Source organism: Mercenaria mercenaria, chromosome 11 (genome assembly GCF_021730395.1).
Source record: "Mercenaria mercenaria strain notata chromosome 11, MADL_Memer_1, whole genome shotgun sequence".
Classification (NCBI taxonomy): domain Eukaryota; kingdom Metazoa; phylum Mollusca; class Bivalvia; order Venerida; family Veneridae; genus Mercenaria; species Mercenaria mercenaria.
The window spans coordinates 21639911-21661496 of record NC_069371.1 but is presented as its reverse complement, the minus strand read 5'-3'; the positions used below and the strand labels follow the sequence as shown (position 1 = coordinate 21661496).

The 21586-nt window shown below is 33.4% G+C and overlaps 1 protein-coding gene across 2 annotated transcripts; it reads left to right on the top strand.

Moving 5' to 3' along the window:
• The first annotated feature begins 1986 nt into the window (after positions 1-1986).
• Positions 1987-18495, top strand: LOC123532387 (C-type lectin domain family 4 member A-like). Of its 2 annotated transcripts, none has more exons than XM_045313809.2 (9): positions 1987-2073; positions 10161-10243; positions 10657-10728; positions 11600-11735; positions 14551-14648; positions 15472-15549; positions 16089-16236; positions 16697-16927; positions 18113-18495. In XM_045313809.2, the coding sequence occupies exons 1-9, from the start codon at positions 2025-2027 to the stop codon at positions 18358-18360; spliced, it is 1143 nt and encodes a 380-aa protein (XP_045169744.2). In that variant the 5' UTR covers positions 1987-2024; the 3' UTR covers positions 18361-18495. The 2 variants fall into 2 exon arrangements, with proteins under 2 accessions (XP_045169744.2, XP_045169745.2); XM_045313810.2 differs by having other exon boundaries at positions 16703-16927; positions 18113-18490.
• The last annotated feature ends 3091 nt before the right edge of the window (positions 18496-21586 follow it).

Sequence of the window (21586 nt, the reverse complement as noted above, 5' to 3'; positions counted from 1 at the left end):
TAGTATCAGTAGTAGCAGTTGTAGTAGTAGTAGAACAAGTAGTAGTAGTAGTAGAACAAGTACATGTAGTAATAGCAATAGAAGTAGCGGCACCAGTAGTAGTAGTACAATCAAAATGTTAACTATTGGCAATGGAGGGTATTAGAGTTGTAGATCTAGTAAAATTGTCCGTTAGGTTTGGTAGGGATCACTTTTTAATAGATATTATCGTCGAAAGTCTTTTTAGGAGCCAGTGTTTTACACGGAAAGAGTAACTTTTTTAAATAGAATAATGTCCAGGAATCGATATTGTATGAGAGTTCGAATGTAGTAATTTCGGCAGTGAGTATTTCACATGGAAGGGGTCACTTGTTCTATAGAATAACAACCGGGGTCGTTATTCTATGAGATTCGAAAGGAGTCATCTTTAGGGAGTCAGTATTTTACTTGGAGGGATCAATTTTTCTATAGAATAATGACCGGGGGGTCGTTATTCAATAGAGTTTTCAAAGGGAGTCAGCTTTTTATAAGGGGAGTCAATATTTTACTGGAAAGGAGTCACATTTTCTATAGAATAATGACCGGGGGGGGGGGTCGTTATTCTATGGGGTCGAAATACTTCATTACACCGGATAAAGATGGAGCTGGCTTTGGAAATCCTGTTTCTGGCCTCTTCATCCAGTAGTATGTTTGTGACAAGGTGATGTCAGGCTAGAGGAGGAGTTCTGTCTTCCTGGCGAGGTTATTGCATACCATATAGAACCGTGACACGCCTAGCTCAAAAAGTATTTTATATAAATGAATGAAACCTTGCATGAGTCTTTATCATGATATGAACTTGCGCACCTTCTATTTTTCGTTTGGCTCCGCCCCCTATTGCTAGAGTTATGGCCCCTGAAATAGTCAAAAATGCACAATTTCACCTTGTGACACGCCTAGCTCAAAAAGTATTTGATATGGATTCATGAAACCTTGCATGAGTCTTAATCATGTTATGAACTTGCGCACCTCCTATTTTCATCTTGGTCCGCCCCCCATTTCTAGAGTTATGGCCCCTGAAATAGTCAAAAATGCAAATTTTTACCTTGCGACACGCCTAGCTCAAAAAGTATTTGATATAGATTCACGAAACCTTGCATGATTCTTAATCATAATATGAACTTGCACACCTCCCATTTTTCATCTGGGTCTGTCCCCTATTTCTATTGTTATGGCCCCTGAAATAGTCAAAAATGCACATTTTCACCTTGTGACACGCCTAGCTCAAAAAGTAATTGATATAAATTGATAAAACCTTGCATGAATCTTTATCATGTTATGAACTTGCACACCTCCTATTTCCAGGGTTATGGCCCCTGAAATAGTCATAAATGCACATTTTCACCTAATTAAGTGCCTTTAGCGTTTATAACAGAGTTATGGCCCTTGAATTAGCCAAAATAGTGGATTTTTTGTTTGTGATGCTCATAGCTCAAAAAATATATGGTATAGAATAATGAATCCATTTCATACTCTTTTTTGAGGCTATACTCCATTAAGACTACAAACATTTGAATGATTTCCCCTTATTTGTGACAAATATACCAGTGGGGGCACACCCTGTGTCCTACAGGCACATTCTAGTTTCAGTGTAAGTTCAAAACGTCATTCACATAAAAAGATAAAATATTTGCACGAGATACATACCCATGACTTTATATGTACGATATGGGGTTCAAGGGTGATATATATTTGATGCTGAATGTAAAACAAGCAAAATTTCTTTTTTATTTCACGTTTTCATCCGTTATCTTTTTTTACACTTTAGTATATTTAATATTTTTCACTATAAAAAATAAAAACAATGATAATAATAATAATAATAATAACAATGATAATAATAATGTATTTTGCTATAATATTTCAGTAATTCAATGAAAAACATGTAATAAAAGAAAATAGATAACAACGATACTTTGAGCATTGACCTCCGGTCTTATCAAATACAAATCATTGCATGTACATGTAATTCAGTAAGTGATCTCTTAGAGTTAGATTAGGGCGTAATGAAACAACTACTATTACTGTGCTTATTCTTCACTTTTTTGGTGCAGAGTAAGTTCAAAATTTATTATTTTTTGGTGGTGAATGGTTTATTGTTATTCAAATCAACAGTTATCTGATATTGTTATTTATTGTAGTAATTGTTCTTTCCTGTCTCTCTGAAACAGTGTGATAGCCATAATTTGTGTCGCGGTAAATAGTATTCAGTTCAGTAAATATTTGCTGCCTCTGAAACAGTGTGATAGCCATAATTTGTGTCGCGGTAAATAGTATTCAGTTCAGTAAATATTTGCTGCCTCTGAAACAGTGTGATAGCCATAATTTGTGTCGCGGTAAGTAGTATACTGTACAGTAAATCGGTTTCGCGATTTGCGCTTTAACGATTAGATATCAGCAAATCATAAAAGGAAAATGTTGTTTTTACATGAAAGGCAGAGTTCAGTACCATTCTCAGTTCCCCCTAAGACAACACAAACTGGAATGGAACCTAAATGCTTTTTGTATCAAGTTTGCATTTGTTTGGAAATGTATCCATGATTTGAATCCATTTTTCCTTTTATATCTTTTTGTTCTTTTTCATACAGTGTGTAGATAACAGGTAAAAGAATAACAGGTCTATAGATAGTAACATTTTCTTTTCTTCTTTCATAAAGAGATAGTTACGCGGCGTTTTAGATCAATTGGTATATGCTCTAATTCTACCACTAGATTATATAATTTTGATGTACATTTAAACAAAACATATTCTTCCATATCTAATATGCTCGTTGACAACATGATCGTGACCTCCACTTTAGCTAAAATAGCTGATGATTTAATTTCGTCTACTTTTGTGCTTTGTCCCAATTTTTTATCAGTTTCATCGTAGTTTTGCTCTTTTTTAAATGAGACGATATCAACAGGCATTATGTTTTTAAAGTCTCGATGAAAATTTCCATTGTTATATGGTATGTATACATTTTGAAATGATTTCCAAATTTGTTTGTAATCTCTTAGGGGTTACGAGTACTGACATTTTCATTCAATAACCCACGTACGATATTAGCATTTTCTTCCGTTTTATATTAAGCTAATTCCAAAATGTACTTTACATCTTCTGCAGTTAATGGTAAAACGATTAGTCCATTTTAGCTATTTCACTTATTGAACTTTTATGAAATTCTTTCTTTGCTTTCTTATAATATAGATTTTGATCGAATGAGTTCGTTTCATCAGCAGTTTGTTATAAACGTATAGAAACAGTATCTGACTGGTGAACTGATTTATATAACGAACTGGTTAAACGTACTGTAAATTTCAATTTCCTTTGTATTATTTTAAAGTGTAGTTTAATTTTTTGTATTCTTTATTAAGCCTGAATCTGTAAAATATTAAAATCTTTCTCCGTCTGTACTGACGAACCTTAATATGGCTAATTTCTGAAATCTTTAAAATGCATAAGTTTATATATATACTTCACGCATTGAAGTTTTTGAATGGGACTCGTAATTTGTATTTGGATATGACTGATATGTTTTATAAGTGTGTGAAATTTACATCAATGACATGCTCAATCAAACACTGTCTGCACTTGCATCTAAAATGGTTAATTTATACATAGTCGCAAGTTTGTAGCAAATATAACACATAACATTAAATATAGCAAAACTCAATAGCTTTTTAGCAGGTTCGTGAGTGCTTCCATGTCTCGTATGTTGTTACCTGATAATTAAAGGTTGGTTTACTTAAATGAAATTATTTGAGAACTAAACACTTTAACCTTTTATCATTTATCTAGGGACATTCACATATTATCATATATGGCCACGATGTGATGCCGTGTTCTCAACCACGTTTTCAAAACACACCGAAGAAAACAGTGCTGTTTGTTTATTTGTTGTAGTCTTGCCGACTCAAAATAAATCTTCATCTATCTCATTGTTGCGCTCGGTATTTCGGCTTAAGATTTAACAAATTGAAACGTGAAGCTGTTTTAATTTCGTTTCTTTTTTCTTTTAAAACGAGATACCATCTTATTGAACAGATCTAATTTTTATCTCGTCTGATCTTGGTATTATCGTCACTTGAACGCGGGATGCTCTTCTTTTATTTTTTGTTGTAAATTAAACACTACAGTACGGATAATGGTTAATTATTTACTCTGAAACAGGAACGTTGATTGTATTCATAAACATTATTCTAAGAGCTTTCGTGAAAGGATAACGAACTTTCAGTTTCTTTCATTTATTCTACATCTGTTGTAAAGTATGTCTGGTGTTTATGATTACTTTGGTCTTTATCAAAGATTTCATCATTGTGCACTAAATCATTTTCTACATTGGGAGAAACGGGCTTTCTGTAAAATAAGCAAGTACGAAATATTTTTACCAATATACGCCCAAACTTCGTACGAAAGTTTTGCGAAACAGGCGTACGAACTTCTTAAAATGTTCGTACGTTTTGCGTTCGCAAAATCGTGTGGACTTCGTACGAAAAAGTTTTGTGAAACAGGTCCCAGATGTACAACTTTGGTATGCTAGACCGTATATCTATTTTGCAAGCATTTTAAATCTGCAAATACAGAAACAAAACAAAAAGATAAAGAACTGCATATTTTCTAAATTGCCCACCATCTATAAACCAGGTTAAACGGAAACACTCTTCTTGTTTAAAGTTATCGCAGGATCACATTTTTCGTGATAGACAGACGGACAGATAGGTGAACAAACAGACATACAGATTGACAACATATTCTCTATTTTGCCTTCTATGTACAGTAACCTTACAGTTGTAACGAATTTTCAGGTATACAGGATAATTTCAAATGTCCCAATTATTTTTCATAGCGAACATGGTTTTAGGGAAATGTCAGATATATGAAACACATTTACATGTCCCAATATATTTTTAATATATTGAAATACATGGAACACCATGGTCATTATTTAGACTTTAGCGTCATGTAACAATCAGATTTCCTTTTCTAGAAAGTAAAAATAGATTGATTCGGTTACAACTATATACAATGCGCTCATGTACTTAGCTTAAACATTATGAGTAAGAGAAATATCAATTTTAATGATATCATTGTAAGATCTTATGCTTTACACCTGGACACAAACGTATTTTGACAGCAAAAAATGCGTTTACATGTATTGTTTTAGAAACAATATATCCCAAACAGTGATTTGTCGTTGGCTGCGCCCTCGTGATATAATTCCTTCGCATCTGAACGCACAACATAATTTTTGTCTAGCCCGTTTGCGGAAGCGAAGGCGTAGTTGTCAAAATGGCGGTTCGGTGTATGTGCATGCGTGCGTGTGTCCGTGCGTGCATGCGTCCGGATTTGTTTGTCCGGACCATAACTTTGACATGCATGGAGCAATCTTGTTTATATTTGGCATGAATGTTAACCTCAGTGAGTGGGAGTGTGACGTGCAAACATCAAGATCCTGGCTCAAAGATCAAGGTCTTAGTTGGAAGTCAAAGGTCATGTCAGACCTTTTCGGGCCCATAACTTTGACATGCATTGAGGAATCTTGTTTATACTTGGCATGAATGTTAACCTCAGTGAGAGTGTCATGCGCAACTCCCAGTTCCTATCTCAAAGGTCAAGGTCACAGTTGGAGGTCAAAAGTCATGTCAGATCTCGCCCGGCGAATAACTTTTACATGCATTGAGGAACCTTGTTTATATTTGGCATGAATGTTTAAGTCAATGAGACAGACTCTATCTCAAAGTTCAAGGTACATTTTTTCAAGCAAGTGTCAAACAAATTATCAACCAAAACTTAATGATGAAGATGGCAATCTATTATCTAACCCTTTAGCAATAGCAAACACATTTAACGAATACCTTATTTCAGTTCCCCAAATTCATCAGCAAGGCAGCTATGAGGAATATGAAAATAACCCTTTAATCAAATAGAGACTAGATAACTTCATCAATAGTAGAATAAATGATACTGAAATATCAGAGTTTCAAATACCTTTACTGGATGCCCAGTTTGTGAGGAAGGAATTAAATGCCTTGTCTGAAATAAAATCTACTGGTCTTGACGGTCTGTCAGCTAAGTTTCTAAGGATAAGTTCTAATGTAATTTATGAAAGCGTTACTTAAATTTTCAATCTCAGCATTAAAACAGGAATACACCCTAAACAGTTTAAAATATCAAAAGTAATACCAATTTTCAAGAAAGGACAGAAGGATGACGTAAGCAATTAAACCCATTTCCATCTTGCCAATCCTGTAAAAGGTACTAGAAAGACATGTAAGCAATCATATTAAATCCTTTCTTACATCTAAGAATCTCTTGCATGACAGACAATCTGGCTTTAGAAGTAACCATTCCTGCGAAACTGCTCTCAATGCCATGGCTGATGACTGGATAAAAGCAATCAATAATCATGAATATTCTGGTACTATCTTTCTGGATCTATCAAAAGCATTTGACCTTATTAACCACAAAATATTATTAAAAAAGTTAACAGCTTACAAATTTCATAATGATACAATAAAATGGTTAACCTCATACCTAATAGACAGAACTCAAAAAGTTAAAATGGCAAATTCATTATCTGAAGAGAAACCAGTAACATGCGGAGTTCCTCAGGGATATGTCCTAGGACCTTTACTGTTTATCATCTTTATAAATGATATGCCTTTATCAACTCGACACTCTACAACAAATATGTTTGCTGATGATGCATCTCTTACATACAGTTCTAAGTCTATCTCACATATAGTAAATGCACTAAATGAAGATCTAGAAGAAATAAATACCTGGTGTTCTACAAATGCAATGAAATTAAATGCAAGTAAAACTAAAGCTATGATAATGACATCCCATAACAGACAAAAGAATATTGATGCAACCAAATTCATGTTCCACTTAAATAATGAAAATATAGAGATTTCTAAACAAGAAAAGTTATTAGGGGTACAAGTCGACAGTACACTGTCCTGGGTAAACCAAGTGGAGAATATTCTGAAAAAATGCTTTACTTACTTGGAAGAATCAAATATTACTTGTCAATACCCATGCGTAAACTATTCTAAAACTCATATATTCTCCCCCACTTAGACTACTGCTGTACTGTTTGTAGCAATTGTAATCAAGAGCAAACCAATAAAATCCTGTCCTTTCAGAAAAGAGCAGCAAGACTTATTTTAGATGAAACAATAGAAACTCCTTCAGCAAAGCTTTTTAAGATACTAAACTGGATGACTTTTGATGAAAGAGTAGAATACAAAAAATCAGTAATGATGTACAAGGTTGTTCACAATATTGCACCCTCTTATCTACAAAACAATTTCACCTATGTATCCGAAATTCATAGCAGGTCCTTACGATCTAGTGATCAAAATAATCTATATGTACCCAAACCTAACCTTGAAATTTTAAGAAAATCCTTTGCATATACAGGATCAAAAATTTGGAACACTCCAGAACAAATAAAACACTCCGGTAGTGTAAACAGTTTTAAAAAGAATTATCTGGAGTATAAGGAGAGGCTTAATAATAGATCTGATTCAGATAATACATACAGTGACAGCAAAATCTATAACTTAATTATGAATGAAAAATCTATGTCTCTCAGAATACATATTTTCTAAAGTTGCTCAAATTCTGTAAATATTACCCTTCTAGTAAATTTTGTCCTTGTACATACTGTTTGATTGTTGAAACTATGATGTCCGTTATATTGTTAAACATATAACCCATCTTCTACTTTTAGATCTATTATAGAATTTAATTTGTCTTGTGTATTCTGTGTCATGTATATTGTTTGTGTATACAGTTTGTAAATTATGTTTGAAAGAGGACCACAGGGAAGATTGGGCAAGCCCCAACTGTGCCTTCCTCTATAAATAAAGTTATTATTATTATTATTATTATTATTATTATTATTAAGGTCACAGTTAGGGGTCAAAGGGCGAGCTCGACATGTTGCCCGTGGGCATCTAGTATTCAAGAGCAAACCACTGTTTGAGATATTTTATTTCGATTGTAAAACGTCATCAAGTATTATGATCTACATCACTAAAGTTATTCACCAAATATTTGCCCGTTTAGTGAGTTTTCCTTTTTCCAACGCGCCGCAATGACGTCTGACACTATTACGTAATACAATGTACTTTTAACATCTAATTCTGTGCATGTATTGCGTGATAACACACAGTTTTATTCTTATCTTCTTAATAGGGAATTAAATCGGTTGGTGTTAGAATGTGCTCTCACGTAATAGAAAGTTTTTTGCAGATCCACATACTAATATATTTGAAGGATTTTGTCACAGTCATGTACACAAATATGTTTACTTATATGTGAAAGAAAACAGTACGTTGTACAATCGCACAAATGTTTATTATGTCCGAAATTTCTTTAGTTTTTACTTTTTTATTTCACCATTCATTTGCTCACCGACTATAGTCTATGTTCAGTAACACGACCTGCATCTAACAAATCTCGAACGTATCTATTAGGCTACCGCAGCTCGATATGTATTGAAAGGGTAGCTAATCATATTAACAAAATTTAAAATGAACACGTTTTATCCATTTAAATAAAAAAAGACATAAACCTTCCGGATTTTTTATACTAAAAAATAGAAAAAAACATTTTTTTTTCAACGTCGTTTCTTAAAATAGGATCTTGATGTAACGGTTTCCTTACGATATGTTAAGGGAAAGCAACGTGACTTTTTTTATTATTTTTTATTTCGCTCAATATAATCATAATATGATATAAAACTGGGCGTGTATCTGCACATGTACATAATATTTGCAGAGTAATCATAAATCAGTATAATGATATTTTATTATAGATATTTATTTCTTCCATTTTTCATTACAGAATTTCTAGAATTCTACTCTTGCGGTTTTTAATGCATTAAAGAACTATCTGAGTAAACTTCGAAAACAAAAACGGGTATAATGTAGATTTGAAGACTTCTGGACATGGCTGAATTGGATATGTGCGTTTTTGTCATAGTTAGTTAATACTTATAGTCTAATACGAATAAATATGATGTGGGCATTTCATTCCTCAGTTTAAAGTGTTTTGCAATAATGTAAAATATTATAACAAAACATATTCCGCGTTTTATTGATGTTTTACTTTACATACAAAGTTGTGCGACAACTAGATTTCTTCTATTTTAACATCGCAAAATTTAATACGTACGACTGTAGCAAATGTACGAACTTTTGTGAAAGAGCTTTTTCATCGTACGAAATGCGTACGAAGTTCGTACGAAAAGAAAACGTCGTACGAATTTTTGTGAAACAGGCCCCAGGATAACAAACCTTAACTTGCACTCTCTTGGTAGTGTTTTCGTAACCTAGATTACCTGGTACAATTTCCTTTCGTTATCTTAACAACATAATACTAATAGCATTGTGTTGGGTCCACATTGCATACAGACCGCAAGGATTTGAACATTTTCAGAACACTAAAATATGGTCCCGTTAACGTTTTGTTTTCAGGTTATTGACAAACTGTTTCCATATTTTATCTATTGCTAAATTGTGAAATACTTTTGGATCACTTACAATGTGATTTCAATGTTTGTTTGCTTCTGTTTAAATGGGTTGTAGTTGTTGACGATATCGACCATGCATTGAAATTATACGAAAACACTATCATGTGTGTTAGTATCCCCGTCTTCCATAATCGCATTTGAATGAATATTTTAATAGGCAAATGTTGTACGTCTTTATTGCAGCTAGAATAAGTTAAAAGGCATATTAGACTTTATTACACCTTGTAATTGGTTAAACAATCCAAATGGAAAATTCATTTTGAATTGGACTATATTTTTATATAATAATTTGCTGACCATCTTGCCGATGTTTTCTACATTTTCAGAGAAGAAAACAATTTATTAAAGTTTCATAGTGCGTTTAATTTTACGTTGTCCGAATAGTCAAGAGAATAGTTAGAAAAGCACTACTCTCCATGCTGCACAGCAATTAAGGAAGGTTATAAAATAGTTGAATCGATATTACTTTCTACTACGTACGTCACATCCTTCAATCTATGACAAATATATGAGATGAAAGATACCAAAAGTATATAACAAAGAAATTAATATGTTTGTGTTCCTATCAAAGCATGCGACAACTGCATTATAATGAAAGCCATTATGACCATTTAGGTAACGCCACACGCTGCTTCGAATGTCAGAACATTCCGTACCCACGTGCGTGTTCAAAGCTGGCTATATGCAGTTCTGATGAGGTAATATGTTTTATACACGTACAAGTACAATGTGCCAAGTAGAATGCAAGCTATTTTGCTATTTAGTAAGCTTCATTGTTCATTAAACTTAACTAAATATGCTCAGTTAAAAATTTAAGTATGGATATTTGAACTCACCTTATCGTAGCAAGAAACAAAATGTTAAGAGTGAAATAAGAATACTTTACTTTATTCATTCTACCATCACTATGAATCGGACAGTTCAATTATTTTATTTTCAGAATGGCAGTGCACTATACCGAACTAATAATTTTATTTATATGAATACTTCTAATAAAGTAAGTTCACAGGAGGTTATAATTTTGAACAAACAATATTGAATATTTATAAATATGTAACCAAAGATACAGATATTTTACCAAAAATAGATACAATATTTTCCGATGTTTCAGAATTGTTTCACAGAACAGATTGTAACAACAAGTGGAAGTATTGTATACAATATTGGCTGCACTCATAAACAGGTACATTTTCATACTTCTATTTAATGTTAAGATACAATAAAACAAACATAGGTTATATTTATTACCTGTATTGTATCGCAATTACATTAAATAGTTAACAGAAATTATCATGTTATAAATTGTCTGTAAACTATTTTATGATTTTCTTTCCTTCTTTTATAAGATTTACAACCCTTATCATGTTAGACACAACTCATTCTGCCTTTGCGACCAGTGTAGATCTTGATTTGCATTTTTCTTTGTCAGAAAGTATACTTTTGGTAATCACCCCTTTTAACAGTTATTGGTGTTATCCAAATTGAAAGATGGACAAGTTCATTATAGTAATTTAGCAGGGTAAGGATTGAAACTTTGATAGCAAACACCTTAACGTTTTCATTCAAATGTTAAAATACCAAACAGAAAAATTAGCTAATCAAACGACTCGTGAAAATATCAGTTTTTGATGCTCACTTGTGAAATAAAATTGATATTTCACAGACACAAACCAATTTTCTTTTTATTTCATGTGTAAAACTCTTCTTTTGTTGCGTAATTTATAAAATGTCGAAAATCGCGGGAAATATCATCAGAAAGCATATCACAAATGACGTCATTTTAATGACGTTATCGTCATTATGGTCCCCGGTATTGATAACGCTCTGTATACAATTTGACTTCAATCGCGACGGAAGACCGGAACTAGTTCGGCAAAAACAGTGAAAAATAAAAAAGATAATCTACTGTTTCAAACTGTGGATTATCACTTTTATTTACCTGAGAAAAGTCTATAATTCACCGGAAAACATAAAATAAAGCTTGTTTATTAGTCCTTACAGGGTACAGATAATGCGTTTTTGGCTTTGTTTTGTTACAAAGTTTTAATTTACAGCGATGTTCTATCATTGGAGACCGGCTTGTTGGAAAGAGAACGAGTAATATTACAAGAAGAAGCAGTACTGATATTTCAACATGTATTGAATGTTGCCATGGTGATTTCTGTAACAATCAGGGCTGTGGAACCAAAGGTATGTTAGATATGTAACAAGGAAGACATTTAACCTTTTGTAAACGGATGTAATATAATCAACATATTATGTGTTGACAAACTTAACAACATTATATCTACAAAGAATGTAAAATAATTGCAACACTTGCATAGCATTTTGTTTAACCTCCCCCAGAGTCTAGCTCTTTCATTGGGTGAGTAGTGTCACATGGTTACCCTCTATATTTCTGTAGAGGGTCAGTGGGTGACCCTACATGAGAATTGCAATTCAAAATTGCGTGATGTTGACCATAAAATTAACATTATTATTTTAAAAATTCAAAAGGATCCTACTACCACCTTCAGAGACCTTTCGAGAAGTAATTTAGTGGCCGATAAAACAAATCAATTATTGGGTTTGTTACTGACCCTCTACGGAAATATGTAGGGCCAGTATGCTTTATAGAGAGCACCCACTATTATGCACATTAAGTATATTTCTTTTTGTTTTATATGGAGGCATATAGTTATCGCATTGTTCGTCAGTACGTAAGATTTCCCATTAGTTTGGTATGTCGTCCTTAACACTTTGTACCTCAGTTGTTTCTTTTACATGATTCGAGGGAGCTCAATGAAATTATAAAAATGATATCAAGGTATGCTGCGAACAAAAGCCAGGTCGTTACCTCAGAGATAAATACCACAGGCAATGACAACCACATTATTTTATGCTCTTCATTGAAATACTGAAATTTAACAGTGAAAAGAAATTGATATTTTCACTGTTTCAAACAGTGAAAATATCATTTTTTATTTTTCACTTGTAGGGAACTACACTTAAATGCGAAAGAATATGAATTATAAATAATAGAAAATTCCTTGCAAAATATACTTCGACGTATAGAAATACTAACAGGATCATAAATATATACATTCTATCATAATAAAATGTAGAAGAAATCAGGTTATGTAATAGAACATATTTTTCTACAAAGATATCCTGACCTCATGACATTATGACGCCATGATGCGATGCACGTGACGTTGCGCGGACAAGCTGGATATAACTTGGTTAAAACCACTAGAAATACATAAAATAAATAGAAAATGTGTTTGTTTCAGTGTAAGATCGAAATATATTTTCTTCATATAACATATAATCATTATTTCTATACTGTTCAAAATTACGGATTGTTATGTTATCAAAACTGATATTTTTACGTCCATCTTGAAGCAATCCATTTTAAATGTAAAAAGAGCAGTTGCTTAAAAATCCATTTGAAGAGATTACGCAGTATTAAACCATATAATTATGTGGTAAATCTCTATTTATCATGTGTGCAAGTTCGGGGGTATGTGTGTTTCTAATATCTTAAATTACGGCCAGTGTAATGAAGTATTTCGACCCCCAAAGAATAATGACCCCCGGTCATTATTCTATAGAAAAAGTGACCCCCGGTCATAGTATTATGACCTCCAGATCATTGTACTATGACTCCCCCACGTGAAGTAAACTGAACCTCACGAAGAATATTGACTCCCATAAAAAAACGACCCCCAGTCATTTGGTCAAATTTAGTGATAACTCATGTATCTAAGGCCTAATTGTTGCATTTTATGACTCCACTCGGGGGAGGGGGGCATATAGATTTGCCCTTGTCCGTCCGTCCGTCCGTCCTTCCGTTTGACCATTAGCCCCAGATACCATCACTTGACACAGAAATCAGAGCATTCCGCAACGGGAAAAGGGATTCTATTTCTAGACGCTGTATCTTGGTGTATACATTTTTTTCAGGAAAATAATAATTCACAATACGTTCACAAAACACACCAGTGTCAATAATCCCTGCAAACTTCGGTATGAAGTAATTCTTTAGAAGAAAACTGCACAAGAAACTGCTAGCATAGAACTTAGTATTAATAAAAGTTGCAATACTTAGCAGTGGCAGTAAAGTACGGTAGCGGCAACAACAGAAAGTAGTAGTAATAGTAGTAGTGGTAGTGGTAGTGGTAGTGGCAGTTGCAGTAGCAGCAGCAGCAGCAGCAGAGGAATAAGTGACAGCAACAACAGCAGCAGGAGAAGAAGAGGTAGATGTACAAGACGTATTAGTGGAAGCAGGTATAGTAGTATCAGTAGTAGCATTTGTAGTAGTAGTAGTAGAAGTAGTAGTAGTAGTAGTAGAAGAAGAAGAAGTACATGTAGTAATAGCAATAGAAGTAGCGGCACCAGTAGTAGTAGTACAATCAAAATGTTAACTATTGGCAATGGAGGGTATTAGAGTTGTAGATCTAGTAAAATTGTCCACTAGGTTTGGTGGGGATCACTTTTTAATAGATATTATCGTCGAAAGTCTTTTTAGGAGCCGGTGTTTTACACGGAAAGAGTAACTTTTTTTAATAGAATAATGTCCGGGAATCGATATTGTATGAGAGTTCGAATGTAGTAATTTCGGCAGTGAGTATTTTACATAGAAGGAGTCACTTTTTCTATAGAATAATAACCGGTGTCGTTATTCTATGAGATTCGAAGGGAGTCATCTTTAGGGAGTCAGTATTTTACTTGGAGGGGTCAGTTTTTCTATAGAATAATGACCGGGGGTCGTTATTCTATAGAGTTTTCAAAGAGAGTCAGTTTTTATAAGGGGAGTCAATATTTTACAGGAAAGGAGTCACATTTTCTGTAGAATAATGACCGGGGGTCGTTATTCTATGGGGGTCAAAATACTTCATTACACCGGCGACAAAATCGTCACTATCAGAATGTGAGGATAACAGATAATGCGTTACATATCTTACTTGCTGATTGTAGAATTATTGTCATTGGTCATTCAGTATTTATTTCAAATATTCTTCAGCTGTACCTGTTGAACAACGTGGGCCGTACTGTTACAAATGCGACTCTCTTCTTGATCCAAAGGCTTGCAGTAATGTAGCCGTTTGCTTACAAAATGAAGTAAGGTTAATGTGCAAAGCATCTGATATTCAACAAACATATCTATAGCATTGCGTAATTAAGCAAACCATCTGATATTCAACAAAATGTATCTTTTGCATTGCCTAATTTAGCAAAACCATCAGATATGCAACAAATATAGCTATAGTAATGCCTAATTTAGCAAAGCGTCTGATATTCAAGTGTATCTGAAATATTGCACTATCTGATATTTCCAGCAAACATATTTTGAGCTTTGCCTGCTTTAGCAAAGCGTCTGATATTCAACAAATACATCTATAGTAGTACCTAATTGAACAAAGTTTATGACCATATTCCATTGTGCAATGAGCAGAAGCTTATTTTTTCTTTATTTATGATTACACTATGTGGTTTCAAGCTCCTGTATATATAGGATTTGTTTCTATTAATTTGTTTATTTATTTCTCATTCTTACGAGACTCATAAGATAAATTGCGTAAGAAACACATAGAAACGTAAAAAACATACGTTAATTAATTTCGAATGCGTGTCTAAGCGAATTCAATGTGAGCAGTTTCAAATGAGTTAAATAAAATGTTAAATGAAAAGAGTTTTTTAACCTATTATGAAGAAAATCTATTCTACCAATGTCTTCTATTCTTGAAATGAAATCAACGGCAAAGTGTTATTACAACAGTGAAATACCAAAAACAAGACATGATTCTACTTCAGTGATAATTATTTATAAGGGCAATTTTAACGATAATTCGTGAAATATTAGATTTATCAAAATAGATATATTTACGTCAGTATTTCATGTGCATTTTTTTATTTTTAGAGTTATCATACTTCATTATTGTAGTTATGTTTGCTGTACTCTCCAGTTGAATTTGCTGGTCTACCAGAAACTATTTATAAAGGTACATGCGGAAAACAGTCGGTAAATAATTACAATTATTTCAAAATTACTTGCAGCATCTATAATATTATATATACATGACATGTGTATATATGAATTTTAAAATTACTTGCAGCATTTATAATATTTTGTGTACATGATATATGTATATATGTATTTCAAAATTAATTGCATCATTGATATTATTTTGTGTTCATGACATGTGCATATATTTATTTCAAAATTACTTGTAGCATTTATAATATTTTATGTACATGACATGTGCATATATGTATTTCAAAATTACTTGTAGCATTTACAACATATATAACATATTGTGTACATGTCATGTACATAAAATATTATAAATGTTTCAAGTAATTTTGAAATACTTATATGCACATGTCTGTACACAAAATAGTGTAAATGATCTAAAGGTCAACTATGATTTAGTTGTAAAACAAAAGCTATTAATTGAGTATAAGCAAATTATTGAAATAAAAATTTCTTAAAATGATATTTAACACAGCTGAAAAGGTGTATGTTAAGTCATGAAAACAACCGTTAACATATTAATTTAGGATTGCAATGTGTTGTCACACACAGCCAGCAGTAGCAGATGTTCTCCCACTTGTTGTAACACTGACTTTTGTAACGACCAGTGTGGTGTTTTCGTTCATAACTACAAACCACCACTCCCAACACCAACAAGACATACTCACTCGCACGGTATGATATGTTTTCTAACACCCGCAACGTTGTGGTACAAGATCGGGTAATATTTTAATTAAACTGAACTTGCGTTACAACTCTGTACAACACGGCGAATCACCTTAACCAAACCTGCCGCCGTATTCTATACAAGAAGAAATGTTGCATACTAGTAAAGAACGATTAGTGAAAGACAAAAAAATGTTTCCTTAGGTTTTTTCCATTAGTTCCTACTTCAGTTATGCTTCGTCCACATTTTTAATTGCACGAGGTTTGAAATACGACACTTTTAAAAACATTTCTGTTATTCAGGGTTTCAAAACACCGTATCATTGAATCGAATAGATTGATATACATGTAGTACATGGTAAACAAACACATGTATTAAAACATACAAGTTCATCAAGCATTATGTTTGTAGCATGACAATGTAATTCTAAAATCATTGAAGAAATATATAATTTGTCTCGGATTCAAGTTACAGATGTTACTACAAGTACTAGCAGTGCACCTACTAAAATATGTGACACAAATGATGGATACATACATCTTAAAAACTCAGAGGCAGACTTGTGCGTTCGTATCGGGACACATAATGTTCAATGGGATGATGCTCAAACAAAATGCCAAAAGGATGGCGGTGATCTCGTTGTCTTGGATACGGTCTCAAAAGCCCTGTTGTTGAGGAGGACACTTGCAGGTGACCCTCGTACGTTTGACATTGCTTTTCATCAAAACCTATACATGATTAACAAAGGAATCTGTTCAATGTTTCATATAACATTTTACATCTAAATAAATTGACTTTTATTAAGCTAATATTGCAAAGGTTTCATGTGACATTGAGTAGAAATGTTTTCCATCTAATACCCAAAACGTGCAAAAGACATTTTTAGCATATTAAACTACATCCCTTTCTCTAAGTTTAGTAGGTATTAAATAGTCCAATACATTCAAAATGTTTGGCCTCCTATTCAAAACGTTTATTTTCAAAACATAAAACACAAATTCACAAACTTAATCTTACTGAACAAATAAAAAAAATCGTTCATTTTATCTCCAAAAGATGAAGACCAAATATTCAACTAACTAGCTGTTTTGGTCTATACTACGAAAAGTTATGCCCTCGGAATTAAATGATAAGTGGTTTCTATTATCAAGGTAGTACTGCACGCTGGATAAACCAGAAATAATGGCATAACGAACGTCATTTATCCCGATAGAGTAGAATAAAGCCTAGACCAGGAATACAGGCATAATACTTATTTTATGAATTAATGGCAACCCGTGAGTTCAATTATCAAAACGGTAGTGTTTTTATAGTTCTTTAGATAAAATATTGTGTTGAAACGTTTCACACGTTAGATAATGCAACATTTATCTAAAACAAACACAGACCTATACATTTTAAATCATCAAAAAGAATAGTCAATAGGATTAGTGTAAAGTTGGTAACTGGGTGAGGTAACTTGGGACACTTGACCAGGGTATGAAGCACAGGTTATTAAGTAAAGTTAGTAAAAGTTTATATACGTCTAGGTTGTGCAATTATCCTTTTTACGACTGTGAGAAATTTCATTCAAATCTATATTGCAGAAAAAACTCTATTCACGAAAATGTCATCGAAAGTGTGATTTTCCCATAGACAACTATGAAGAAAACTTGAGGTCCATAATTTTCAAATCAGTTTACCAAAACTCAGGCGCACGATCCTACCTTTCTTATTTGCAGAATTTTTTAATATATTCTAAAGTTTCGAAAAAGTAAAGTTTGATTAAATTCTACTTTGTAGAAAAGTTTTTGATTCGAACGTGCAGAACTACCTTAAAAATAAAATAAAACTAACGAAACCTTCCCCTGTATGAAATAAAGTAATCGATTTGTTTGTTTTCAGATTACGCTGAAACTGCATATTGGATTGGTGCCAAGGATTTCTCAAATAAAAACCAGTATTCGTGGATAAATCACACCCCTGTGAATGCCTTCATGACCGATTGGGATTTAGGTGAACCAAATAACTACAAACCGGCGCATGAACAGAGATGTGTCTGCATGTTCAGAAATACTCATAATGCTGATCGAAATTTTCAATGGCATGACAAACATTGCGGGTATAGGTGCGGTTTTATATGTGAAAGATAGTAATACAACTGTAGATCATAATATACCTGTTTATTGTGCTTTTTTTCAATATTATACAATTATTGCCTTTTGGTGAGGTCGATATAGATTTATCGACCATCGGCCGATTGGATACAATAAAGAAAATAAGGACATACTTAGATTACCAAATTAGATTTGGATAGATCTGTAGATTTAACAAAATATAAATCAAAGTACTGATTCGGCTAACCATATCATCAATATAATACTGCGATTTGGTGATATATACATGTACATGTATATAGTTATGCATTCAAACCCCCTGTAAAGTAAAAAAGATGTTAAATAAAGGCATGCAACGGATAGTTATTCGTAGTAAATTACTGCGCCATTGGTATATATTCAAAGTATGTTGAACTATTTTACAGGGCATGAGTACTTTGTAAGTTTGTGGTCAAGTCCACGGCTGCCTCAAAGGCGGTGACAGAGTAAGCCAAATTTTCCATTTAGTAACGATAATGACGTCAGAGGTGGTAAATTATTCCGCACTGAACTACATTGTACAGCGGATAGATACGAAATAGTTGCGAGACAGTCTATTCCTGATTAAATTGCGCGGTTACATAGGGAAGACGATTTTGATAAATCACCTTCCAAAAAACAAAACAGAAAAGAACATTCGCAGTATTGAGAGAGCATGCCTTCGAAGGTACATTGCAGTAGCAAATATATAGAAATAAAAACATTTAGCTAACCTCTTTAGTATTGCCCTCTCATTTCCCTTGCATTTACACTACTTTTTGCATCCCCTCCCCCTTTACTTTTAGTAAGTTTTTGTGGCTCCCCCTTGTTTTGGCAGCCGAATCCTAAGACGGTGATTGATTGTATTTTTCTACTTGTGTGGGTGCGTTTGTATGCTTGTGAGTCTTTAACGTTGCCGTACTGTTTATTTATGTGTTGCTTGTTCGTTTTTCTATGTTATTCAGTTGATCGTAGTTGTGTGTTTATTTTGGGTACATGAGTGTCTGCGCTATTATTTTAAGTTCTAGTGCGACTGTTTTTAAAGAACATAGCATTCCCTTGTATATTCGTCCTTGTTCATCTTTCCCCTTCGGGTTCTTTTCCCCACCCCCTACCCCGACCCCATTTTGTCCCTTACCATTTCCTTTCCCTCCATCTATTTAGCATAAATTAATATTTACTTGTTGGATGTTTGAAGCAACCCGTCTGAAATATTTTTCCATTACAGCTTCTTTTTGTTGTGGGCCTACTATGCAAATGCGTGGCTCTGGGGCTGTGCTTTTGGTGCTCTGTGCTTCCGAGAAATCTACCTTTACCTATTATCTTTTATAAATAAGACAAAACCTATCAAATACATATTTCTGACAATGTATCTGTAAGTAGGCACTGTAAATGAAAATACAAACTTCAAGTAGGAGCTATCTATATTAAATATATGTGTAGTTAACTGCATCAAAATACAAGGACTGAAAAAAATATTAAAATATCATTTCCTGAAAAAGAGTTATTTGAGCTGAATAAAAATGATCCCGGATGAAATATTTGGAAAAATGGAGACAACTCAAAAGACTTTATGATAGGATTAGGTTACTATTGACCTAGAACCTCATGCAAGCTATGCACTTTTTACCTCTAATCATGAAAAAAAGCATGCAAACTTGCCACATGGATTAGCAACCTAAATACAAAACTATATAAAGATCAAATAATTGATTGCCCTGGGGAAAGTAGGACATTTTTGTGGTGAAATTTGTCAACAAACAGACGATTTTTAAAAAAAAAAAAAAGTCAAAACACCCAGAATTTCACAAGGTGAACTATGTTGAAAAGGCTACTGCTGGAAAGAGAACAATCAGGAAGGCACTGGACAGAAGATTAGAATTTTATTACCTTATTCGTAATACAAGAAAAATATTTTGAGCCATTTTTGAGTCGCACGATAATTTCGTGTGCTTCAACTATATTTATAAGGAAACGCAAATAAGATTTTAAGATAAAATAAGGCAAATATGACGCCGCTTTTTATGGAATTACACGCCACAACCCGTGTATCATTGAAGGTTCACCGTCGTTTGAATGCATCTGCGGATATCTCTGAATTGCTTTTTGTAATTTAAACATGTGTAAATGTTGAGTTCTGTTCAACCCTGGGCTAGAGGGCGTAGACGGTAGCATGCATTTCCACTACCGTCCATGAACAGGTTCAATCAAACCGAGCCTGCAACATTTTTGTTTTTGTTGTGTTGAGCGACCTGTGAAGTTTCCACTTTTTCTATTTTACTCAGTCTGTTTGAGCTAAACACCGTTTTACATTAATTTAACTTTTGTCTGCTTGCCAAAACATATTCTGTTTGACTGTAACAAACGATTAAACAAACACTCACTAAGATTGTTGTACATTCTAATAATGTTGCTTTATACATAGATGGCTATTGTTTATTTCAGTGTAAAATAAAATCTGAAAAGTAGATCCCTCGGAAGCACCGAAAACAAGTCAAACAGTGAAAATTGCAGACTCGGTTTGATTGAGTCTGTTCATGGGCAGTAATGGAGAATGCAACACTGCCCGCGTCCCCTAGCACCGGCTTAAGCAGTTTCCACTCTTCAAATCTAAATGAGTAGTTCAAAATGCCTTTAATATAAAGAGATACAATATTTCACGAGATACCCACGACTTCAAATGTACGATATGTGGTTCAGGAGCGATAGATATTTGATGCGGAATGTAAAGCAAGCAAAATTTATTTTTTATTTCATGTTTTCATCCATTTCCTTTTTTCCACTTTAAGTAAAATATTGGTAACGATGTTATTCGTTTATAAAATATTTCTGTGTTTTGGTGATATACTCCTAAACCTTAAGAAACAACCCGGCAGGCAAGATACTACATAGCTTAACTTTTAACTTGAAATAGAATAATGATAATAATAATAATGTATTTTGCTCTTATATTTCAGTCTTTGAATGAACAACAACAACAACACGTAAAATAGATATTACAGTTTATCAACGCGTTTCGGTAGTCCGTACCTTCATCAGGATAAACACACATATGTTACGTGTTTGTTTTTGTAAATTCTTTTTGCTCTAATATTTCAATAATCCAATGAAAAACAGGTAATAAAAGAAACTAGATAACAACGATACTTTGAGCATTGACCTCCGGTCTTATCAAATACAAATCATTGTCATGTATAGTGGACTCAACTTGACCCCGATGGTTGACCTTGGCATTATAATACAT